Source organism: Myotis lucifugus, unplaced genomic scaffold (genome assembly GCF_000147115.1).
Source record: "Myotis lucifugus unplaced genomic scaffold, Myoluc2.0 scaffold_451, whole genome shotgun sequence".
Taxonomy (NCBI): domain Eukaryota; kingdom Metazoa; phylum Chordata; class Mammalia; order Chiroptera; family Vespertilionidae; genus Myotis; species Myotis lucifugus.
The window spans coordinates 492,509-511,856 of NW_005871499.1; the positions used below are offsets into that span (position 1 = coordinate 492,509).

At 38.4% G+C, this 19,348-nt stretch overlaps 1 protein-coding gene across 5 annotated transcripts in view; it reads left to right on the forward strand.

Annotated features, from left to right (window-relative positions):
* The window catches only part of ITPR2 (inositol 1,4,5-trisphosphate receptor type 2), a 417,029-nt gene that overhangs the window by 323,453 nt on the left and 74,228 nt on the right, over positions 1-19,348 (forward strand). For all 5 annotated transcript variants that reach the window (XM_023744345.1, XM_023744344.1, XM_023744346.1 and 2 more), the window contains 4 exons: positions 3,835-3,942; positions 7,632-7,824; positions 10,193-10,318; positions 15,006-15,181. In XM_023744345.1, the coding sequence (XP_023600113.1) occupies positions 3,835-3,942; positions 7,632-7,824; positions 10,193-10,318; positions 15,006-15,181 (603 nt within the window). The remainder of the gene's footprint in view (positions 1-3,834; positions 3,943-7,631; positions 7,825-10,192; positions 10,319-15,005; positions 15,182-19,348) is intronic.

The following is a 19,348-nucleotide window of genomic DNA, read 5'->3' on the forward strand; positions in this document are numbered from 1 at the left end:
CCCTTTTCACACACAGAAGCCGCAGGGCAATCAGAGGATTGGGGGAGCTCCCCCCTATCAGGCACAGAGCAGGGCTGATCAGGGGGTTGGGGTGCCTTCCCCTGTCATAAACAGAGCAGGGCGGATAGGGAGGTTGTGGCCCCACCCCCGGTCACACACAGAGCCGCAAGGGCGATCAGGGGGTTTGGGCGCTGCCCCCCTGTCACGCTGATCCTGGTGCCGGGAGCCTTGCTGCTCCGCTGATCCCGGTGCCGGGAGGCATATTACCCTTTTACTATATAGGATAGAGGCCTGGTGCATGGGTAGGGGCTGGCTGGTTTGCCCTGAAGGGTGTCCTGGATCAGGGTGGGGGTCCCCACTGGGGTGCCTGGCCAGTCTGGGTGAGGGGCTGAGGGCTGTTTTCCGGAAGCGAGTGACTGAAGCTTCCAACCGCTCCTTGTTTTCTTTTTCTTTTTTTTTTTATTCTGGGCCAGCTTTAGCTCTGAGGCCTCGCTGCTGAAAACATCGATACAATGTTGCTAAAGCCCGGCTGAATGAAAGCCGGTTTCTGGTGTTTTGTTTAGCTTCTTATTTGCAACATAGTACATAGTTGCTTAGAGTTGCAGGTGAGAGGCCGGCAAGGCAGGCGGGGAACGTTGGAGTCCGCAGCAAGCAAGCCTCATGTTCGCTTCCAGCTGCCTGGCTGCCGGCCGCCATCTTGGCTGACAGTTAATTTGCATATACTCACTGATTAGCCAATGGAAAGGGTAGCGGTCGTACGCTAAATACCATGTTTCTCTTTTATTAGTGTAGATAGTAAATGATGCTGTTTCTTCTTTAGTACCTGGGGTTGTTTTCTTTATTTAGCCATATAAACAGGAGCATGACAGGGAATAGTAAGCAAAATGTGGCTACAGAATTCTTGAGATGGAAACATGCTTCTCATGTGGAAGGAATAGTCCGGAGCCCAGTGTGGCCGGGACTGTGCGGAGTTCAGAAAGGTAGGGGGGCAGGTTCTGTAGTGCTGTTGGCCCTGGTGAAGACTTGGCTTTCACTCTAAATGAGATGGCAGCCTTCAGAGGGTTTTGAGCAGAAGAAGCATGATCTGATCAGAAGGATAGCCCTGGCTCCTGGGTTAAGGCTAGACTCTAGAGGACAAGGATGGAGGAGGGAGACCAGTTAAAAGGCTACTGCAGTATTCCAGGTGGCTCTGACCAGGGAAGGGTGGAAGTGTGAGAAGCAATTTGACGATAGACATAGACATAGATGATGGTTATTACTAATCAATCATTGCTCCCTATACTTTGTCAACAGGCTTCATTTCAAACATCTCATTCTCACTAACCCTTCTTAAGCAGCACTTCTAATTATTCTAGCACCTCCTCTCCAATACATTTTTAAATGACATTAGAAGCTACAATTCATTGATCCTATCACTTTTTCATTGTCCTTTCTGGCTTCATTTCCTTCCCTAGTCAGCTTAGATTTCATGGGCCCATTTAAATTCCTTGCATGGAAGAAACCAGACAGCTGAACCTCTCTGGACAAAAACTCACAAACATGCTTACTGGCCTCATTCACTGGCCTCACAGACATGTGTCCTGGTCTGCACTGGGTGAAGGAAACTCTTCCATTTAGATACTAGATCATTCCATTCTTACCTAGTCAAAATGTTGCTCTAGCAAATGTCTCTTCTCTCTCAGAAACCAAACAAAGATGATATTATAATACTCATCTTTCAGAAACCCTTCCTTGTACCTTATCCGTTTCTCTAGCTACCACCTATTTCTTGGCCCCCCACAATACTTTTTAGGAGTTCACCTCATTGTATTTTTACTTCCTCTATTCCCATTCTTATTTGGATGGAAAATAATACAATATTATTAAATAATAACACAGGATTAAACTTTGTTTCGTGAACCAACCTATATAAAACAGGAAATAGTTTTCTTGAGTGATTTATAAATATTCCTAAAATTCAATTATAAAATAATAGCTTCAAAAATGATTTGCTCTAGAGCAGCATTAATGGAATGAATATTTAATTTACCAAATTATCACTTACAAAGACAATGTTTATTTGGCTATATAGACGTAGATGATAGAGACCTAAAACCTGGATTTTTGTTCTGGAATAGTTTCTGGATTATTGTTTAAAATCTATCTCCATTCTTTGTAATCACAATTTGAATGAACGTCCCACACATAATACAGAGACTTATTTATTAGTCTGTAAATGTTGATAAAATACTGAAATGAACTATACTGCTTGAGTTTAATACTGGCTCTATTATTGTCTAGCTATGTTATCACAGACAAGTCCCTTAAAATGCTCTATGCCTTAATTTCCCCACTTGTAAAATGGGGATAATAAGAGTGTCTACCCAGCCCAGGCTGGATGGGCTCAGTTGGTTGGAGTGTCATCCTATACACCAAAAGGTTGTGGATTTGATCCCTGGTTGGGGCATTTACAGGAGGCAACTAATCAATCAACTTCTCTTCTCTTCCCCCCTCTTCCCCCCTCTTCTCCTCTCTTCCTCCCTCTTCCCTCCTCTTCCCCCCTCTTCCCCCTTCTTCCCTCCTCTCCTCTTCCCTCCTCTTCCACCCTCTTCCCCCCTATTCGACGGATCGTGGCTGCAGTTGTGTGGGTAGGACAAAAGCCAGGAAGCGCGAAATCTAGGCTTGCCTTCATCCCTCTCTCCTCCTCCTCCTTCTCCTCCTCCTCCTCCTCCTTCTTCTTCTTCTTTCTCTCTCTCTCTCTCTCTCTCTCTCTCTCTCTCTCTCTCTCTCTCTCCCTCCTTCTTCTTCTTCTTCTTCTTCTTTCCTTTCCTCCCTCTCTCCCTCTAAAATCAATAAAAACATATCCTTAGGTGAGGGTTAAAAATAAAAAAGAGTGCGTCCCCAGGATCTCTTAGTAGGGTCAAATGAGATCATGTACTTAAGTGTTTAGGACTGTGCCTGCAACAGAGTAAGAGACAGGACCTGTGTTATGAATAAAATTATATGGAGATCTTTGTTACTAGAAGCCCCCTGGGAACTTGAGGCATAAATAGAATATCTAAAAGGTTAAAGACATTTCAAGGTTTCAGGAAATTATTTAATAGAACCATAAAATTGACAGTGAAGGCACTACTAGCTATCTACAAAGTGAGAGAATTAGCCAACAAGTGCCATAGGCATTCAAATGAGAAAGATTACATCTAGTAACAGTGGTTTGTAATTTATGGTGAGATTTTTGTTTTTTAAATGTCTGGTTTCAATTATAATAAAACTGAGATATGTACCCATAAAGTGCCAGTTTTGATGTGTGAAGAAACAGAAGCAAAGGAGTTCAGTACAAACTTGATTAGATGCCATAAGAGAAATGCTTCTGAAACACAGATACCTATTTTTGTGTATATAGAAGCTGCCATTATATCGGCACCATTGCACTGCACTGTCACACTGTCGACCGAGTTGTTTTACATGTGCATGTACTTTAAATTTATTGTAGGGGATATCAATTACCTATCATGGCATTTACTTTTTCCTGGCACAGTTATACAATTATGGAAGATACAACTTTAATCAACAAATATTAATTGAGCAACTACTCTGGACAAGACATAGTTTTCTCATGCTAAGAACATATATATTCCCAAATAAAAATATAAGACTGATGTAGTAATAGTGGATTCTTGTGATTTCATTGTTTTTGCCTTTCAAATAGGCATGCTTTCCTGACATGTAATTAATTGCCACGAACCCCAGAACTGAAGCTCTGTGTACAAGTGGACAAAGTAATTTCAAAGTTTGTCTCCAGGAAAGGGAGTGGGAAAGATCTAAAACTTGTTTTCTCTCTCTTTTTCCCTCTAGTTGGCCCGTCACAACAAATTATTACAGCAGATGCTCAAACCAGGATCAGATCCAGATGATGGAGATGAAGCCTTAAAGTATTATGCCAACCACACCGCACAGATTGAGGTAACTGTCCATTATTTCTTGAAAGGGGCCAACTGTGAAAAGATATATTTACTTTCTATTTCAGACCTTTTTCATAAGTGTTTCCCAGAACAACGAAGCCAAATTGATATAAGCTGTAAAAATACACACTAAAAAATGAGATGTGAGGAGTGATCTACAAAAATTTGAGGCACACAACATTTTTTTCAAAGTTGTCTTTTGTGTTTTGGCCATGACTATTTAAGTTTCCTTTTGTAACTAATAAGGTAGTTTTGGTTCTGTTTTGTTTCGGTCATGGAAGCTTCATCACAGAGCAGTGATGTTTTAGAGGAAAGATTATGATATTATATGTCGGGGGGTCTCCCTTCTCCACGTCCAGCACTGGGACAGAGAGAGAGCGAACCGGTTCTTTGAGTAGAGGCGCTTGGGATTGAGAAAGAAATGAAAGAGACAAGACACAAAAATAGAAGAAGCGGGGTCTGGGTGGGCTTCTGCCCTCTGATGGAGGGACAGACGGGGCCACCAACACCGGAAGTAAGTTTAATATGTACTCGAAGTAACAGGAAGTGACATCACATCTGGATGGGCCTTGAGTTCCTGGCGACATAATGGGATCCACCCCCTTAGCACCTGGGCTGGAAAAGTCAGACTGAGTGGCGTCCTTGCCTCTTGGCTAGGACCACCTCCAGGGCGTGGCTCTGCCTGCGCCCTGGGTTCAGTTGACAATATTTTTAATAACGCCCGTTGTGCCTATCAGTGGCCCCCCCCACAATAATAGAAGCGGTCATTTAAGAAAAGGTTTCTTTTTAACACTTGGAGTGGGGGAAACGAGTTAAGTCGGCTCGCGTGAATTGCGCGTACTCCGCGGGAGCCGTCTTTAACTCGGTTCATATAGATTTGCGGTGGAGTGCGGGAAACGTGTAAACTCGGGCCGATTGTAACTGCGTATTACCAAATATTTGTTTGTAATCCACCCTTTTGGTGGATGGAACAAAACCAAAAGACAGAGCCATAAGCGGTCATTTAAGAAAAGGTTTCTTTTAAAAAACTATAGAAGGCTTATTAAAATAGAGATCTCTGTCTAAGAAAATATTCGAAAGTGTAAGAAACACTGAAGTCACAAATAAAGTTTTTATATCGATAGCATAAACTTGGGATGGTGTAAGAGTTTCCATTTTCAGTATGCAACAATTGACCTCCCCACCCCATAAATGAGACATTCTTTAATGGCCGGTGGCAGTTCAGGAGGTGTGGGTCCACACAGACTTATCATGATGTGTTGTGAGACCCATCTGGCTGTCATTTACGAGCTATGGTGTCGTTCTGACTCTAGTTGGCAGAGCTAATCGGGCAGAAGTAGGTAGAGTGGTAGATGCTTGTCACTAGTAATTTACATTCAAACATTCATTCACTTTGGCAGATATATTTTAGTGTTCAGCAGAGTGCATGATGGGCATCACTGCTCTTAACTCTCGTGATATATAATCACTAGACCTTATTGTTTACTGTTGCCAAACCTTTGGAATAATGAGCATTATGACCTGTGTCACAGAATGGATCCCTTGCTAGTATTTATAAACATGAATATTCCTGTAGCTTTTGTGGGATACTTGACCTAATGGAAACTATTAGATGGACCAGCAGCAAAGCGTTGCTTTCTGCATCAGGTGCTTAGGAAACAGAGGCTGGCAAAGTCAGGGAGCTGGAGAAATGGATACAAATAGATCATCAAGCCATTATGGTTCTAAGGAAGGTCCCAGAAGCCAAAGTGCAAAGCGAGGTGATTAGAAAAGATCAGGAAAAGCCAGGAGAGTGGGTAAGCCAGAGGTGGGGATTGGGGTGTGTGAGAGATGGGGCTATTGTTGAAGTCGGACTTTTATTGGTTTCCCAGCAGTGAGGTAAGATTTAGCTGGAAATACATGAGTTCAGTAAACATGTACTGAGCATTTACTCGCTACCAATTCTCATGCTCATTCAAAGACCACCTCATATGACCTGCCCTCTTTTCTTCACAGTATTCGTTCATTTCCCCTCACTGTGCTCCTGACACAGTGTGGTCATTCTGTTGGTTTAACATGCAGTATTGCTTCTTATGTGTCATTTGTCCTCTGTATGAGGCAGGTCCTGGTCATCTTTTTATTTCCAAAACTGAACACTGTATCTGGCATATCACCACAATGATGAATATTGTGGAAAATCAGAGTTTGTCGGTAAGTTATAGACTCAAAGATCCCGGGAAATAAGAAGCACCTTGTGGATTACCTGGTCTGCTCACCCATCCAAGGAGGAATTGCTTTATAATAGCTCTGTAGCTTTCAGTTCTTCCTGTGTTAGAGACCTCACTACTTCAGGGGGAACTGATCCAATTTGGAACTCTCATAATTAGGAAAAAATATTTTCTGATAAAGAGTGCACACTATGCCCGGTCAGTTGCTCAGTGGTTAGCGTTGACCTGTGAACCCAGTCAGGGCACATGCTGGGGTTGCGGGCTCGATCCCCAGTAGGGGGCATGCAGGAGGCAGCTGATAGATGATTATCATCATTGGTGTTTCTATCTCTCTCTCCCTCTACCTTCCTCTCTCTGAAATCAATACAAGTAATAATAATAATGTCTTCACACATGCAGGCCTTTCCCATCTTTCTCCTCAGTCTCCTTTGTTATGTTGGTGATGTCTCACCTCCTGGTTGTAAAATAGCTGCACAGTTTCAGGCATCATCTCCTTACACTACCTTTTGTTCTCAGCAGGAACAAAGAATATACAGGCAAAAAGCACTTTTGTGTTAGCTATTCGGTTTTGTTGTTGTTATTATTTTGTTGGTCTCAAAGGCTCTCTACCTTTTTGGAAACCAAATCTTTCCTGAAAGCCTCCCCCCACCTCCCAGGATATCTCTCCTCATGCCTCATTCTCCAGAAGCAGGTCACATGCTCACCAACACCCCATTAGTGGCAAAGGGAAATAGGCCCCTCTTCTGGTTTAGGCCAGTCTTGATTCATTCTTGGGGGTTGGGCAGCATATGTAAATGTGAACCTTCAGATTTGGTTTTCACAGACCCTTGTTACATGGTAAAACTGTATGAAAATATTTAGCCTGGTTTTTTTTTAATCTAACATTAAATTGTCACAAATACCAAATAAGAAAAGTTCAAAATAATGAATATTTATATATAGGTATATGCTAGAATGGATATTCTACCTACAAAAGTTATGTGTTGCCACAAATAGGGAAATATTTTAATGACATAGAGCACCTTTCTCTGGCCTCATGTTGAGTGGGCCATTTGTTTCCCAACAGCCCTTTTTAGGAAGGACAGGCTAAGAACAAGACGCAGATATATCAAGTGCAGGGTGTAATGTAATTAGTGAGTCACTTGCTAATTAACACCCTCTCAATTCTCTCCTGTTCTTCATGAAAGTAAAAATGGGGTTAATGGTAATCCAAAAAGAATAAAGGCTTGGGCTTTTGTTATTTATAACAAAGTATAATATTTATGATACTTTAGTCAGTTACTATCTCTTCTTTCAAGAGAAAAATGTAAAGTAGTCCAGTAAAGGACTATCTAGGATACTTTAAACTGGCCTGTTTGTTTGTTTGTGTTTTCATTAACTGAATTCATAAAATGTCTTTAACATACTTGTGCGAAAAAAACAACAAGAGTATGCTAAGACCAAGGTGCTAACGGCTAAAGCATCTGTAAATTAATGTTTGCAGATTGTCCGGCATGATAGGACCATGGAGCAGATAGTCTTTCCTGTCCCCAACATCTGTGAATACCTTACGCGGGAGTCCAAGTCCCGTGTGTTCACTATGACCGAAAGGGATGAGCAAGGAAGCAAAGTGAACGACTTCTTCCAGCAAACAGAAGACCTCTACAATGAAATGAAGTGGCAGAAGAAAATCAGGAGTAAGTACAGTAAACGAACGTGGTGAGTTTGGGGCGTCGTGGTAGGCCCATTGGTACTTTGGGACACGTGACACTCTTCAGTTAAACTGGTTTTTAATTTCCTGCCATCTGATGTCACTGAGATCCCCTACAGCCTTAAGAAGATAAGCTCCATCTATATTCTTGGCTGGAGCCAAGACACCTGCAGCTTCATGCAAACAGAAACCTCTGACTTAGGTCATCTTCCAGTGCTGATCCTATAGTTTTATAAATATTATGAAATTCAAGGTTGCAATTGTATGTTTCAACTGTTGAACAGCTGCAGGGTTGAAGTCCCCAAATGGGCCCTGACTGGCCTTAACACTCAGTGAATGGCATGGAGATGCCGGTCCCCGCACGCTCATCCTCTCTCCTCTTAGGATTTTATGATGGAGCGGGTTGTTTCACGGTTTTCTGAAAGTCTTTCTTTCCCTATATCTGTACATTGCCAAATCAAACTAAAAATTTTGTGATGCTTGTATTCTAATAGAAATGTTGTCATTTTAAAGTTAAAAATGAGCATAATGCCATCCCCATGACTTATTTCTCAGGGCTCCAGTCTACTTGGAAATACGCAATTTTCAATTTAAAAGTTTGAGAGTTTAAAAATAAAATTTAATTTTCCCATGTAACTAATATCATGAGCTTCCAACAAAAATTGATAGAAGGAAACTCTTGATTAGGTCTTTTTTGTCTTTTGGGGACGTTTTCCAGACAAGCAGGCTTATGTCCTCAATATCTCTATTCAACACTGTGTCGTCATTCTAGTTTTCTAGGAATTTTAACGATTGTGGTTTTCGAATTTGAGTGGAGCCTGAGACACACCATCTTTGAAGATAAGGTGGCGGCGTGCATTGCCAGGCTTTCCTACAGGATATTTGAAAAAAATAAAGAAATTACTCTCCCTATAGCATAGCATTTTACTATGTAGAATCATATGAAGTTCAGAGAAAATTTTGGGTGTCCAGAATACATATGAATACTTGACATTTTTATTTGGGAAATTTGAAAAACATCCATTTTTATCCTTGACAAAAGGTAAATTGAGTAATGAACTAGTGTTTGTGGGATCTGTGCCTTTTTTGGATAAATATTTTGTCATTTATAAAAAGAAATCTTCAAATAACTTCCAGTATATGTTTTACTTTTAAAAATTGGAAGCACCTTATTGTGAGGTTATAGATAGAATCTAATTCATTTGATGGGTCTATTACCAATGTCTGCATCAACCTCTTCTAATTTTACCTTCATATTCTGCTTTTAACAATGAGGACTTGTTATTCAGGAATGTTGAAGATGCAGATGTTTACAGTTTATGATACATTAGTAACTTAATATCATAGTTAGTCGTAGCCTATCCTAGTGTTGTTGAAATGCTACCTTCCCAGAGAAGATGACACTGTGTATTGAAGGGTAGTACAGTTTATCAGTAAGCAACAGACCCCAGAGATTGGAATTCACAGAAAATAATTTGAAAAGTTTATCATTTTTATTTGAAAATTCATGTGCTTTCCCCCTTCAATTAATTCCATATTAAGTTAGAGAATGGACGAAGACCTGAAAAGTCATGTGGTCAAACTTACATGCATTACGTATCTGTTCAACTACTTTGGAGTGATAGAAAAAAATGATTTTTGTTTTATGTAAATTGTATGCAATAGATGCATTTGCTATTTCTTTTCTGATGACAAATACAGTTCCTTTTCTGAAATTATTCAGCAAACCCATTGTCACTTGTGGGTAGTTCTTATTGTATTTTTCACTTTCTTCTGCTGTTGCAAACCCAACAAGTCCTTGTAAATCACTAGTTCCCAAGAAGTGGTACTATGCCATGCTATTAAGTTTCATAGTTTCAGGTAACTGTGTCTGTGTCATAGGAATTTTCATCAGAGATATAAATGTGCCAGGGTTTTGTTTTTTATTTGACTTTAAGGCATTGGCATGGGACAAATGTATCAGCTTTCTACGTTATATAGCAGTGTGTACCATTCCATTAAAAATGGCCTCAGGCAGCTGCTAACCTATCTTTTCCCTAATCTTCTCTAGGAATATATTAGAGAGAATTAATACAGAATCACCTTTCCTATCCATCATTAGCAATTGCAAAATAACGCACCCTTCTACAATGGTTTGGTTGTGAATTGGCTAAATGATGAAGGAATCAAATAGAAAACTCCTTCATGGTCTTGATTATAAACTTACTAAAATAGAGCATATTAAGTGTTTATTTAAATATGCTTTATACGAGTTTACAAAAATGCATTTAGGAAAATGTAATTTCAGTAGGGTTGATGTGTGGAAACCAAAATTTATTTTTCTGTTCTATCCCCTTGCACGTCTTCCTTACTAGATAACCATGCCCTGTTCTGGTTCTCAAGACACATATCCCTCTGGGGGAGCATCTCATTCAACTTGGCCGTGTTCATCAATTTAGCTGTTGCTCTCTTCTACCCATTTGGGGACGATGGAGATGAAGGCAAGTGCTTGTCTTTCTTTAAATGATAAATATTTTAAAGTTCTAAATTAACATTCTCAATGCATTTCTTAGCTATTTAGAGCTGCAAAATAATAATGATTTAATTCTTATTAAATTGATTTTTCTATAGTTGTTGGTAGTAGAGAATTATAGTAAGTGGCATAGGCAGAAAACTATGGTCAATATAAATGTTATTTTGCAAAAACTCATATACAGAAGAGCTATGGTACATATTGATAAATAAAGCACTGAAAATTGTTATTTCTACCTATTATAGCCCAAAGCATTTTTATACATCATCATATCAATTATATAAATACTAGAGGCCTGTTGCACAGGTATCTTATCTGTTCATAGACTTATTGTGAGACTTTAATGAGGTGTTATGAGTAAAGCATTCAATAAACCTTAGTTGTTATAGATGTTGTTAGAAGGTCAATGTTGCTACTACACAGGGAAGCCCACTTGATGACCAGTGACAACTTGCCAGGAGCACTTGGAGTCAACTTAAAGATGAATTAGTTGATCATTAATATTCCTTCCAAAAAGTGCTAAAACAAATTGGATAAAATGATGGGGACATAGTAAGAACACAGCATCCAATTTGAAAGGTCTCCCAGTGGCCAAACCTGAAACATTTGAGAAAAAAAAAAATTGACAATATTATATAATGACCCATAAAAATCCAGGAATCTATGTTGATAGTGAGAAGAAAAATCTGTTAATCGAGGGAGTAGTGTCTCCCTTCAACCAGAGCAGTAATTAAAAGGGGATTCTTAAGGGGCAAGTGATTCTCAGATCATCATCTTATAGGGCCCTCCACCCTCCCACCCATCTGCAGATAATCTCTTCACTGTCAGGCTTCAGGAGCTCTGTTTTAATTTGTTTAGGAATCCAGGCCTTATTTGTGTGGCTGTAGGCTTGTTTTGTTTTGTTTTGTTGATTTGGTTAATTGGTTTCTTTGTTTAGCATATGTTTCTCCAAAGAAGAAACCTGTGTGGAAGTTGAGATATGAGGCTAAGCTGGGAGTGGCTGAGGCAGCAGCTGTTGATGCCAGGGAATCTCCTAGCTGTCTGTTCAGAAGTTGAACAGTGCATGCCTACCACCCCTGCCCAGTTCGGCAAAGGTGGGCTAGTTAGTGGAGTAAATTGTTATTGAGGGAATTTCTTATATTCAGATAGCATGTGATTTTTAAAAATACATCATATTTGAATGTGGATGTAGTTCTTTTTCCCCTAAAGTACTTTGTGTTAAAGAAAATAAGTTTCTCAAGGTGATTTTGATTCATTCGACTCAGTTACAACCATTTGATGGAATGTGGCTATATGCCAGGCACTATGCTAGGCCCTAGAGATACAAAGGTTGGTGAAGCTGTCCTTTCTTCAAGGAGCTCATGGTCTAGTGAAGGAATGGAGAAAGGAGTAAAACACAATAGTGAAGACCACCTATGGATTTATGGGTGGATGTCTACTTTGGTTGCAGTGAGGTGGAGAAAACAGAAAACTCTTAAGAGTCTATGTGGGAGGCAGAGGATCAGAGAGAGACTGGAAAGTAGGAGGCAGCATGATCTGTACAGGAAACTATAAACAAGTCAGTGTCAGGTAGACAGGAGATTTCCATTATGTGAATTAAACTGAGGTCTCTAATTTTGTTATTTGAAGTTTCTTTTTAGAGGATAAACTTTATACTTTCTAAGATTTAAAAATGTATAGAATGCATTCTAAATTTTTTTTCATTATAAAAGCAATACATGCTTATTATAGAAATCAATACAAATATAAATTAAGTATAGAAGACAGTCCCCCTTCCCATCCTCATTGGGTAAAAGTTGGTTTGACAATCTATACTGTCTTCTCGAGGGTTTGTCAGAGGATTTTGGTTTATATATATACTAGTGGCCTGGTGCATGAAATTCGTGCACCGGTAGGGGGTGGTGTCCCTCAGCCCGGCCTGCATCCTCTCCAATCTGGGATCCCTCTCGCAATCTGGGGCCGCTGGCTCATAACCGCTCCCTTCCTGCCTGCCTGATCGCCCCTAACCACTCTGCCTGCCGGCCTGTTCCTCCCCAACTGCCCCCCCACTGGCCTGCTCACTCCCAACTTCCCCCCCTGCCGGCCTGTTCGCCCCCAACTGCCCCCCCTCTGCCGGCCTGATCACCCCCAATTGCCCTCCCCTCTTGGCCTGATCGCCCCTAACCACCTCGGCCTCGGCTCCACCACCATGGCTTTGTCTGGAAGGACATCTGGAAGGTCTCCCGGTCTAATTAGCATATTCCCCTTTTATTAGTATAGATTTAGTATTAAATCTTCAGCTAGAAATCAATGATTCTTCTTACAAAATATGATTATAAATGATTGTCAATTGACAATACTATAAATTAATAGCCATTTTATATAACTTAAGTTTATTAATTCACAAATACATATTTACCATGTATTTAGCATACTTAGCCATTTATTTAGCATGTATCTTAAATATGTTCAAGATACCATGCTACCGCTATGTGAATTATTTCACTAAAGGGACCAAATGCCCAGTTTTAAGTGCATGGGTATAATTTTTTGTTTAATCAAAAGGAAATCTCAGCAAGCCAAATACTACCTGAGAAAAGTAGTCAAAATGTGATTAGGCGATTAGGCATTCATGACAATGCAGAGTATGACTACCAGAGTCAAAGCTGAGACTTTACATAACACATTGAGTTATTACTTATAAATTATACTGGAGTCCAATGTCTGGCTAAATGTGTAAACGTGTAAATTGTTAAATATGTAAAGATGTTGGCAGTTTCAGAGTGAAGCTCCACAGCTTGGGGAATTTGTAACTGGAGATTTAGTTGCTTAAAACAAGATCACAGATTATTTTGATTTATTCATTTAATCAACAAATATTTATTTGTAACTGCATGCCAGGCACTGTGATAGACCCAGAACTTACAGAGCTTATGTTTTGATGGTGTCCTGATAAGCATGATAGAAAGTTGAAGGCATTATTCCCTCCATGGCTCTCTGAGATCTGTGAAGTCAGGGCAGTTGGTGGTCAGGCTGTGTTTTGTAGACATAGAGTGCTTCCAAGCCAATATCATAATAAACATGAGTTGGGTGCCCATTTTGTTAGTGTTGCCAGAGGATAGGAATTGAGGGTGATTTCCATAGCAATTTACCCCTTTCTTCATCTCCCAAGTGATCTTATCAGATCATAAATTTGGTGAAAGGGCAGATCAAATCTCTCCTCCCAACTCTCTTTCATCACTGCTTGCTTTAAGAGATAACATGATAAGAACAAACATTGCAAAAATAAACACGTCTAAACCAGTGCTGTTTCCTATCTGACTTTTTGTTTTGTTTTTAATGTCTAACAGGATCATCCTACCTACTTTTGATCTTTTAGCACTCACTGTGAACTAAAGGCTTACACGGAATTCATTTCAGGAGTCCAGATAATCCCATGGTTTTGATGGTAGCACAAAAGCTCTACACATCACAACCCTGTGGTGTTTTGATGCAGAAATTAATCTTATAAATTATAAAGAGGTGTGGCTAAAAGAAGCAACTAGTAGAAAATCTCCCTTTTGTTGTTTCCCCTCTGACTTCATCAGCCTGTTCACATGTTTGAGGTTTTGGCATTGGTCTAATCAGCCCAAGAATGTTGCCCCTTAATTTACTTCTGCAAACTCGGCACCATGTGATCTTCAGAGGGGGATTCCTTGAATCCACATGTCAGTGCAAACGTCAATGAAGTGTACTTCTTTTTCACAGAAAATATTTTTAAACACCTTTTTGGGCAATTTCAAAAAAAATTTTGTTTGTAATAGAATTCCTTTTCAAAACACTTAGAACTTTTGTTTCTGATTATTTAAATAGCTTACCAGTATTTTAAGAACTTGAATTGACCTCCAAACACATACACGCATACATATTCATATACATTCATGCATCTATATACACACACATATGTTTTAAAGTTAAAACTTGTGTCTATTTTATTAAAAACTGGATATTCCACATTCTGAATTCTTTAGAGGAATCTATAATATAGAAACTTGATAATAATAGAACCTGACAGAGTATGAGTTCAGTGGAAAAATACCAGATTTCACATGATTTAGCTGTCTGTTTAATGGCCATTAATCGCAACTTTTGAATTAAGGTTCCCAAATGGGATACTTCTATCAAAATATTTAGCATATATAACTCCTGTAGGAGACAAAGATGAAGAACTTTCAGACTTAATAGAAGGGGCATAACTAGTGAGTATGTAAGAGGCCTGCAATTAATCACAAACTTTCTGGAAAGAAATGTAATGAGTAATGTGTTTAAAGACATTTTCTCTACCAGTGGTTCTCAACCTTCTGGCCCTTTAAATACAGTTCCTCATGTTATGACCCAACCATAAAATTATTTTCGTTGTTACTTCATAACTGTAATGTTGCTACTGTTATGAATCGTAATGTAAATGTCTGATATGCAGGATGGTCTTAGGCGACCCCTGTGAAAGGGTCATTCGACCGCCAAAGGGGTCGCAACCCACAGGTTGAGAACTGCTGCTCTAAACACACAGTGGGGTGTTTTGAAAGTGTGGCCCGTGGCTTGACTTGCTATATGTGTTGTATGAAATAGCGTGGCAAAGGTTTTAACATTTTCTAGATTTGTTCTTGGTAAAAATAAACTTTTTTCACATTTCACAGGTACACTTTCTCCGTTGTTCTCAGTTCTTCTATGGATAGCAGTTGCAATCTGCACATCCATGCTGTTTTTCTTCTCCAAGCCTGTGGGTATCCGGCCATTTCTTGTGTCTGTAATGCTCAGATCAATATATACAATAGGTCTTGGGCCCACATTAATACTTCTTGGCGCAGCTAATGTAAGTACTTTGCTTTGTACTGTTATAGATTAATTAAAAGTGTACTAAATATAAAAATTTAACTACATGCTGTAATTCATGTATACACAGTAAAATCTAATTTATTATGAATCCGAATTAACCAGAATTTAATTTGTACATTCCTAATTTTGAGAGAAAGAAAAAAATGACAACTAAAATTTGATATATTTACGAAGGTAGCCCTTGGGGCATGACCCAGTTCTGCAATCAATTTAATCCAATCCAATTTTATCGCCTTCTTCGTCCCATACCAGCAGCTATTGACAAAAATGACTTTGAGCTACTCTTAACATCCTGGTGACTTCTAAATCATCTAAGAAAGATTAAATTATATCCAGTAGAATTTTAGAACTGAGTACCTTTTATAAAATGACCAAGGAAAAGGGGTTGCTGTATGAGAAAACTATGAAATTGGGCTCTTTTTATGTGAGCAAAACCTATAAACTTGTGAAAGGCATAGATGAGATTCATATTTTTTTTCCATTAAATTTTAAAGTGTTAGAACAAGAAAGCACATTTCAAAACTTAAGTTAGGTAAGTTTAGAGTAAGTAAGCCAAAGTACTATTCCAAATAACGGCAGCTGCACCCAAGAGAAAAGTTTACAGGGATTAGACAACTTTCTGCAAGGGAGCTACAAAGGGATAGTGAGAAAAGGCACATCATCAGGTTGATGAAAGAACAAACAGCCAGGTAAACAAATATATATTGCTGGTCTGTCTGATGCATACCTGAAGCATTTTTTATATCTTTTACTGGGTTTCTAGCAAAATGTCCTCTATTCTGATATCAGTCTTTAGGCCTTATCTCCCCTACTACATTATATGGTTCTTAAGATAATAATTAATTATTCAATGTCTGGACATCATTGGTATTTAATAAATATCCCTTAAATAAATTAGCTAATGAGTGAGTGAATGAATGAGGGGAAGGTTATTTTTGTGTTATAGAGTTACACTGCCTTGTACATAAAATACATGGCAAATATTTATTGAAAATGAATAAATTAAATAGCCAAAATTATGAGAATTAGAAAGCTGTGTTAGTATGGCCAATTTTATGTTTCTGGTCCTTAGTATAATTCTTCAAAAATTATATATGGTATATATGATAGCTCCTAGTTAGCTAGAACATTCCATCAACCAAATTGCCAATTATTCCTCAATCACTATCAATAAAAGAGAGTGTACTACACATACAAAGAGATCTATTAGCACAGAATTCTGTAAAGTACCGAATATATTATTCTATAAGTTTCTTGAGGGCAGAGGTTGTCACATTTATAGATATAATCATGCCCTCCTCACTCCCTCACAACTCCATTTTTTTTTAACCTTAATACCTGGCATTTAAATATCTAAAAAATTATTTACATGAACTGAACTTATACTTTCAGTGCTTTGGAAATAAGCTACTTTTGCAATATTGCCAATCAGGCTAATTAAGGAATCTTCATGGATTTATCTGAAGTTTTATAAACATATTGGTGTGTTCACTTTTTAAATTTTTTTTAAATACATTGAAGGGAGACATCTGTAATAGTATCAACAATAAGTAAATAAATAAATAAATAAAACATTGACTGTTGAACCAAATTACTTGAAGGAGCAAATAATATTTATAAACCGGTAACTGGTCCTCAATAAGACATTAATCTAAGAGAGAAAAATCCAAGTTTCATAAAGTGAAATCATAGCCAAGTAGAGTTAGGCCAAAACTAACAAACATTCATCGGGCCTCTGTTATATAATAGGCACTGAACACACCAAGAGGTAGAGGACGAGGGTCTCGCCTCCCAGAAGCTTCAGGAATAGTGTACAAGATGATAAGGAGGGTGAAGCTGAAAGGAATAATTAACAGAAATAATGATTTCACAGAAATAAAGTCCACTGTTTACCAAGCACCTAATATGTGGAATACAATTTAATTGTAAAGCGTTGCTCTTGTGATCATAGAAGTGTTGGTAGTTTGGTTCACAGAGTTGTTTATGGGCTCCGTGTCTCTCATAGCAGATGCAGAAAGTCCCTTTTTTGGAAGAGGAATCAAGTGGGAGGAAAGAACCTGGATCTGTGTTCTAAGCTGATAATCTATGTATTATCAGTTGCTATTTATATTATATTTCATTTTTATCTTCTTGTTTCTGAAAATTGAAGGTTTGTTTAAATTGCAACCAGTTTCTCTATCTTGTCACAGGAGTCATCTCAGTATTTGAGATGTTTCAAAAGATTCCAATGTTTTTCTCTGTTATAAAGTATATCTTATAAGCCAGTACAGTGTTCTTCCCATTCCCTACATTTTTAGTTACATTTTTAGTCATTGGTAATGGAAATTAACATTTTATTTTTGCAAATATAAATACTCATTTTGTAAATTTGGGATCACTTAATTTTTTTACACCATTAATATTTTAAATCTCATTTTAATAGGATAATATTTCCAGTCTTATAGTTGTTACATAATGTGTTTACCCATTTCATTAATTTGTATTGTTTCTATTTTAGATATTTTTAATAATAAATAATAATGTAGCAAATACCTGTGAAAGATCTTTGGATATCTTCTAAACACTCCTTATCTACCATGTTTTTTTCCTTTCTAGGAGTGTCTAGAAATGTGTAATTTATTTAGTGGCATTTATAAATCATTTCCTTTCTCACAATTATTTGTAATGTGGAAGTGTTCCCTTATTCTTGGACTTGGTCTCACCATTTTTGCAGAGAGATAAAGCAAATGGAGTTTAGCAAACAACTGTCTATTAGTGCCCTCGCGTCGAAATTTAATAGTGCCATGTCCTTAGTTTCTTACAGTTTCCTGGGAGGGCTCATGATACTGCTAATCTATGTGTTTATTTAATATAAAGAAATGAAGTTGTATATTCTGAATCAAAACTGTCATATTCTCTCTCTCTCTCTCTCTCTCTCTCTCTCTCTCTCTCTCTCTCTCTCTCTCTCTCTCTCTCTCCTCCCCGTGCACATGCACATACACACAATCACACACACACACACTATTTCTCATATATTATGGTCACTGAATGTTCCTAACTACTTCTAATACCAGTTGCAGAAACCGACAACTGCCGCAGTGCTGGGAGAAAGCTAGTATGTGTCAAGTTTAGTAAAAGAACAAGTTTATACCACCCTTGTTTACTGCACTGTTTGTTGGAAATTTAAAAGATTTCCAGGCTAATTTTCACTACAGGGAAATTTTGCCTTAGACTTTAACCTTAGAACCTTATCCTGCCTAAGATATAATGTCACTGAAATGGTGTTTGATTTAATCAAATCATCTCATTTTTGAAGGTTGATGGAAATATGGTAATATAGTTCAAAACAATAAATTCAGTTTAACTTCCCAATAAATAGTAGATAGTATTTTTTTTGGCAATAATTTATTCTTAGAATATAGGTCATGTTTTCCCATAGGAACAATGTAAAATGGGGATAGAATTTCTGATCAGGGACATAGAACCAAATAAGACACCAAGGATAATATAAAAGCAGCTGTACATTTCTGCGATTACATAAAGTAGTAAAATGGAAAGGACATCACAAATAATTCTAGAGCTAAGAGGCACCTTAAGGCTTATTCACAGCAAGGCATTTCATTTTAGAAATGGGTATGCAGTGTCCTATTAAGACCAGGAGGGTTCAGCAAAGTATTTGGTGACAGAGCCAAGGCTGGAACCCAGGTGGCCCAACTTCCCATGCAAGGTCTTTCCAGTGTACGGCAGTGTTAACGTCCTGCAAAGGCATATCAGTTACCTTGCCCAGTTCCCTCAACCTCCATTTATGGCTGCCCTTGCCATAGAAACAGCGATTGCCTACATAGTGGTGTTGACAAATGAAGGATTAGACAACAGCAAGTATGTCATGACATGAGAAGGGAGAATGTCTCTGCAAGTTCTTCATTCTCTGCATGAAGCTTTCATAGAAAATGCTTTATAAAAACATATAGATTTTATTTTTAAAATGTACACATTGTAAGGTCATGGTGTGGGGAAAACCAGAGTTAACTTCTTTCCTACCCAATCATTGATTCTTGCATTTATTTCTCCTTGGTATGAACACTTCAAAAGACAACAATTTCTATGTTTCTGGTCTCTACAGAAATAGGTGGATGCCACTGCCAGCATCTACTCGACCTCACTT